At 44.1% G+C, this 6,000-nt stretch overlaps 1 protein-coding gene across 1 annotated transcript in view; it reads right to left on the reverse strand.

Moving 5' to 3' along the window:
• Positions 1 to 4,729, reverse strand: part of LOC148683697 (protein shisa-9-like) — a 30,307-nt gene extending 25,578 nt beyond the window's left edge. Inside the window, exon 1 of the mRNA XM_088657265.1 lies at positions 4,585 to 4,729. Coding sequence (XP_088513391.1) covers positions 4,585 to 4,729 — 145 coding nt within the window. The remainder of the gene's footprint in view (positions 1 to 4,584) is intronic.
• Positions 4,730 to 6,000: the final 1,271 nt, after the last annotated feature.

The raw sequence follows: 6,000 nt of genomic DNA on the forward strand, positions 1-6,000 counted from the left end.
TACGCAGGCTCCCTCGGCCAATAATGCGAGATGAGCGCGCAACCCCAGAGTCGGTCACGACTGGACCTAATGGTCAGGGGTCCCTTTACCTTTACCTTTTTATTCTACTCATGTAAAACCACGCTGATTCCTGGATCGTCCGTGGGCCAGATTGAGAAGGCGATTGGGCTGCATCCGGCCCACGGGCCTTAGGTTGCCTACCCCGATAGGAGGTATTGTGCAGCAGAGGGGGATAAATTAAAACACCATGGAAAATGGGATGGGAAGTCAGAGAAAGACAAATTTATTATGCATTGAAGTATATATGTCAATTTTTTGGAAAAAATTATAACATTTATTAAAACAAGAGGTATTATAGTACCATGTAAATCATCAGATTTCCTTTGATGGTGACATCGCAAAACTGTATCAGCAGAGTGAAAAGGATTACTTCCTCTGAATGGCAGAAGATTTTTACTCCAATTTGCAGCCCCTCAAACTACCGTCCAAACTAGAGGGACACACAAGAAAAACTTTTTTTCTAAGGTCATCTTCTCCCCCACCTCCTTTAAGGTCAGGGTTATTCCAATGGCTGCAAGTAAAGGTTGACCTGTTTATGCAATCCAAATGTTGAGCTAATTCCACAGAGTCCCTAAGATAGTCCCCTTTCTAGCCAGCTGTGATGAACAAGTCCAGGTACGTTACCTCTGCTCTTGTCAGTGGCGCATGAGTGAGCAGTGACCATTTAAGCATGGGAGTAAAAAAAAAAACATGCTTGATGAATCGAAAAAGAGATAGAATAATTTATGCAGAAAAACCACTTTCAGCACTTTTCTACATGAATAATAAAGTGCTGGAGAAATCCCCCAAGAGACCACAACCGTGTCAGTAATAAGGAAAAGTCTGAAAGCAGAGTTTGGGTGCATGTGTCTGAAAACTTTCCCTTAAGGCTATTGGCTGAAGCAGCGCATTGGCTCTGTGTGTACCACAAATTGTGAGCCAGGGTGTTGGAGAGGGAACCAGGGGGAGCGTAGTGGTTACCGTTGTAGGGCCAGTACCTGGGAGACCAGGGGTCAAATCCTCACTTGGCCATGAAGCTCAGTGGGTGACCTTGGGCCAGCCACTGCCTCTCAGCCTAACCTATCTCACAGGGTTGTTGTGGGGATTAAATGTGGAGAGAGAGAGCCATGGACACCGCCTTGAGCTCAATGGAGTAAAGGTGGCATATAAAAGAAATACATAAAATAAGCAAATAAAAAGTAGGTGATCTGAGGTTTCTGAGTCAGGTGATCTCATGTTTGTGAGTCAGACCAAGTCATTAACAAGGGATCCTGAGTTGTATGAGGGGTTACCTAAACTTCCAAGCAACTCTGTAGCCAAAAAACAAAACAAAACAAAAAACAAACCCTAAATAAACCCACAACTGTGTTTTGTTTCTGTTTTAAGAAACAAAACCCATATAGTGTTCATTTTTCACATGGATCTATGACTTCCTCTTTGTGAGTTTATGGAATCTCCATAGTGCCCTGAAAAATCTCTGTGTGGGGTGGAACAGAAGTCCATCCCCACCAATGCCCTTTGTTGTTGGGGGTGTCCACATTTTCCCCACCCCACTTACCTGGGAGTTGGGATGGACAAATCTGTCATTGTTGGCTTTCTCATATTCTCATTTTTCCAATCTTAATTTGAGAGCTCCACATTTCAGCAATTTCAGCAATTTACAGGATTGTGGTGTGTTTTTGTTTTTTTAAAAAAAATCTTCATGAAAATTAATTGTCATTTTACTGCAAATTTCTCCTTTTTGTCTGCAATATTGCCTAATATACACATTTTTGCAAAGCTTGTTTTTCCTGATATGATGCATTTTGGGCAGTCATTTTCACTAATTTTTAGGCTCACCTTTCCTGAGGATATGCATTTTTTTTTAATACATTACTTCACTGAAGAACTGCACTGCAAAATTCAGAGAAGAGCGGATTTCAAAGGATGGCTGTATTTCAGTTTATGTATTGTCATGGGAAATATGAAGTAGGTAAGTTTGCCTTTAAATGCAAAGTGGATCAAATTTCCCCTCCCTCTTTACCTGGGAGTAAGCCTCATTGAATTCAATAAGACTTACTTCCAAGTAGAGATGGTTAGGATTACAGCATCATGTTGCTATCCTGTATGTATTTACTTGGGGGAAAGTCCCATTGAATCCAATGACTAGGGTTGTGCTGTTAGTTTCATATTATAAAGTGACTTGCTCAGATTTTCCAAATTCTCTTTTAATTAGGTAAAGGTAAAGGGACCCCTGACCATTAGGTCCAGTCGTGACCAACTCTGGGGTTGTAGTGCTCATCTCGCGTTATTGGGCGAGGGAGCCAGCGTACAGCTTCCAGGTCATGTGGCCAGCATGACAAAGCCGCTTCTGGCAAACCAGAGCAGCACATGGAAACGCCGTTTACCTTCCCACTGTAGCGGTTCCTATTTATCTACTTGCACTTTGATGTGCTTTCAAACTGCTAGGTTGGCAGGAGCTGGGACCGAGCAACAGGAGCTCACCCCATCGTGGGGATTCAAACCACCAACCTTTTGATTGGCTAGCCCAGGCATAGGCAACCTTGGCTCTCCAGATGTTTTGGAACTACAACTCCCATGATCCCTGACCACTGGCCCTGTTAGCTAGGGGTCATGGGAGTTGTAGTTCCAAAACATCTGGAGAGCCAAGGTTGCCTATGCCTGGGCTAGCTCTAGGCTCTGTGGTTTAACCCACAGCACCACCCACGTCCCATATATTTCGTTGTGCTAGTAGAAGGCAAAAAAGGTAAAGGACCCCTGGACAGTTAAGTCCAGCCAAAGACGACTATGGGGTTGTGGCGCTCATCTCGGAGGTAGCATGAGTTCCACTAGAGCAGGCGTGTCCAAAGTCCATTTTTGGGGCCTGATTTGGCCCCTGACAGTTTCTTTATTTTCAATCCTAAAAGAAGCTCAACAACGGCCCTCATGCATGTTCACTTCATCGAATCTGGCCCTCTTTGAAAAAATGTTTGGGCACCCCTGCACTAGAACAACAAGACTTTGACCCCTGCTCCTGCTCCTCTTCCACCTTCCATGCCCCCCAAATCAGCTTTGGGGTGGTCATGAGAAGCCTCAGAATCTGGGCCGGCTCTAGGGGTAGTCTGGGTGGTGTGGGGCACCGGCCCGGCAGGGGGGCGCAGCGTGACGGAGCTGCGTGGAAGCTGTGCTGCACCCTGCGCCCGCCCACCAGCCTCGGCAAGAAGCGGGGTGGAGCGGGGGCGCCGGAGTGATCTCCACACCAGGGCGCCAGGGCTCCCGACATGCTTGAGACGGCCCTGCTCAGAACAGCACACAGAGGGAGGAGAGGAAAGAGCATTCCATTTAGTAATCATAAATGTTGGCAGTGATGGAACTATTGCAATAGTACATCATTGAAATCCATCCAAAGTCTTCACAGTAGGCTGACTTTTACTTAATGTAACTTTTACTTAATGTACACCTAAGCTAGTCATGGTGGTTCATTTCAATAGGTCTACTCTGTGCAAACATTAGTTGAATACAGTTTACCCAATGCATTGAATACCCATTGTTTCTGAGCTATGAAACCAAGAGGTTAAATCAGGCACCCCCAAACTGCGGCCCTCCAGATGTTTTGGCCTACAACTCCCATGATTCTTAGCTAACAGGACCAGTGGTCGGGGAAGATGGGAATTGTAGTCCAAAACATTTGGAGGGCCGAAGTTTGGGGATGCCTGGGTTAAATGTTGTACACAGCTTAAAGCTTGTATATTATTTAAAATTTAAAGAGACAGGGGATTATCGAAGTGAGACTTTGGGAAACGAAGATTCCCTCCCCCTCCTAAAATTGATGAAATAGTTGGGCTTGTGCAAATAGCTTTGTTAGATTTCTTTTTAAAAAATACATGAGGGAGAGCTTGTTGTTGTTTAGTCGTTTAGTCGTGTCCGACTCTTCGTGACCCCATGGACCATAGCACGCCAGGCACTCCTGTCTTGCACTGCCTCCCGCAGTTTGGTCAAACTCATGTTCGTAGCTTCGAGAACACTGTCCAACCATCTCATCCTCTGACGTCCCCTTCTCCTAGTGCCCTCAATCTTTCCCAACATCAGGGTCTTTCCCAAGGATTCTTCTCTTCTCATGAGGTGGCCAAAGTATTGGAGCCTCAGCTTCATGATCTGTCCTTCCAGGGAGCACTCAGGGCTGATTTCCTTAAGAATGGATAGGTTTGAGTTTCTTGCAGTCCATGGGACTCTCAAGAGTCTCCTCTTTGGTTTAATGAAACCAAAATAGGAAAATGTGAGAAATGGTATTCTATGTATGTGAAATATGACATGATGTATTTATAATAATTTTGTGTGAGTGATAGAACGAATGAGGTGATTTACCATAATAATTTTGAATATATGAAAACTTTTGTACATTATTTTATATATAAAAAAAACAGGCTTGCAGCTTTTACAAAAGCCAAGAAATCTCTCCCCCCCCACTCCATTTAGCTGTGTGAAATATTAAATGGACATTGGGGCATTCAGCCTGCTGATGTGGCAAAATTAAAGAAGGAGGGGAATTCAATTTGCTTTGCTTACCTACTGCTTTTAGGGATGCATACTTGTTAAGCTCCTTCCCTGGCGGCTGCTGTTCGTAGGGATTTGTGATCTGCCCCATGCTTTGAAAGGAGTGCGGATGTGTCAGCTGCGGGAGAAGAGGCGACGTTGGCACCACGTTGTTCATCTGTGTCGCATCTGTATAAGAGAAGCAAGAGGAAGATCATCTCACTGAAAACAAATCAGACCTCTAGGTTCAACATCAGGGAAATGTCCTGCCTGTAAGGCAATTTCAGGGGTAGGCAACACAGGGTCCTCCAGGTGTGGTGGAATAAAACTCCCACGAACCCCAAGCAGGCATGGCCAATGGCCAGGGAGGATGGGAGCGGCGGTCCAGGGTTGAGTGAGCCTGTCAATACCACTTTCTCATTTTTCCACATCAGTTTGTGATATTTGCATTGCAGGGGTTTTGGACTAGATGACCCTCATGGCCCCTTCCAATTCTACAACCTATGATTCTATGTTCTTCATGAAAATTCAGCAGCATCTTATTGTGAATTTCTCCTAATACAGTGGTACCTCGCTTTATGAACACAATTGGTTCCGGAAGTCTGTTCATAAACTGAAGCATTCATAAACTGAAGCAAACTTTCCCATTGAAAGTAATGGAAAGTGGATTAATCCGTTCCAGACGGGTCCGCGGATTACTCAACCTGAAGCGTACTTAACCCGAAGCATGGGTGTAATTGGTTCCAGAAGTCTGTTCATAAACTGAAGCGTTCATAAACTGAAGCGAACTTTCCCATTGAAAGTAATGGAAAGTGAATTAATCCGTTCCAGATGGGTCCGTGGCGTTCGTAAACCGAAAATTCATAAACCGAGGTGTTCATAAACCGAGGTACCACTGTATGCACATTATTATTATTTTTGCAAGCAAATTTTCCTAAAGTGCGTACCTTGCAAAGCAGTTCTTCCAGATACAATGTGTTTTTGTGTGCTATTTTCACCTGTATAAGCATTTTAACCCTTGTGAATGTATTTTTGTACACGTTACTTGGGTGTACACGTTACAAATGGGAGAAATGTGAATTTTAAAAGATTCCGGCGTTCCGTTTTGCATATTGTTTCACACAGTGTGAATTAAGAAAGTTTGTATTTAAATGAAAACCAAAGTAGATTCCCTTCCCATCTATATGCATGATGCATTCTCACTGGGTCAGAACCCCCACCCCCTGCTGTTAGGAAGGCTGGGGAGGTGAGGTCACATGGGCCCCACACAGGTTTTGAATATGAATTGTAGAAAGGGAAACCTTTGATGCTGACTGCTGTTTGGGAACATACACAAATAACCTAGTTACGAACAGAATTGTCAATTATATGAACAGGCGTAACCGGCTGCTGTAACAAGTCATTCAAGAATTTATAAAGACAATGCAAAATAACATAAATAGCACAACC

Source organism: Zootoca vivipara, chromosome 13 (genome assembly GCF_965207765.1).
Source record: "Zootoca vivipara chromosome 13, rZooViv2.hap1.1, whole genome shotgun sequence".
Taxonomy (NCBI): Eukaryota; Metazoa; Chordata; class Lepidosauria; order Squamata; family Lacertidae; genus Zootoca; species Zootoca vivipara.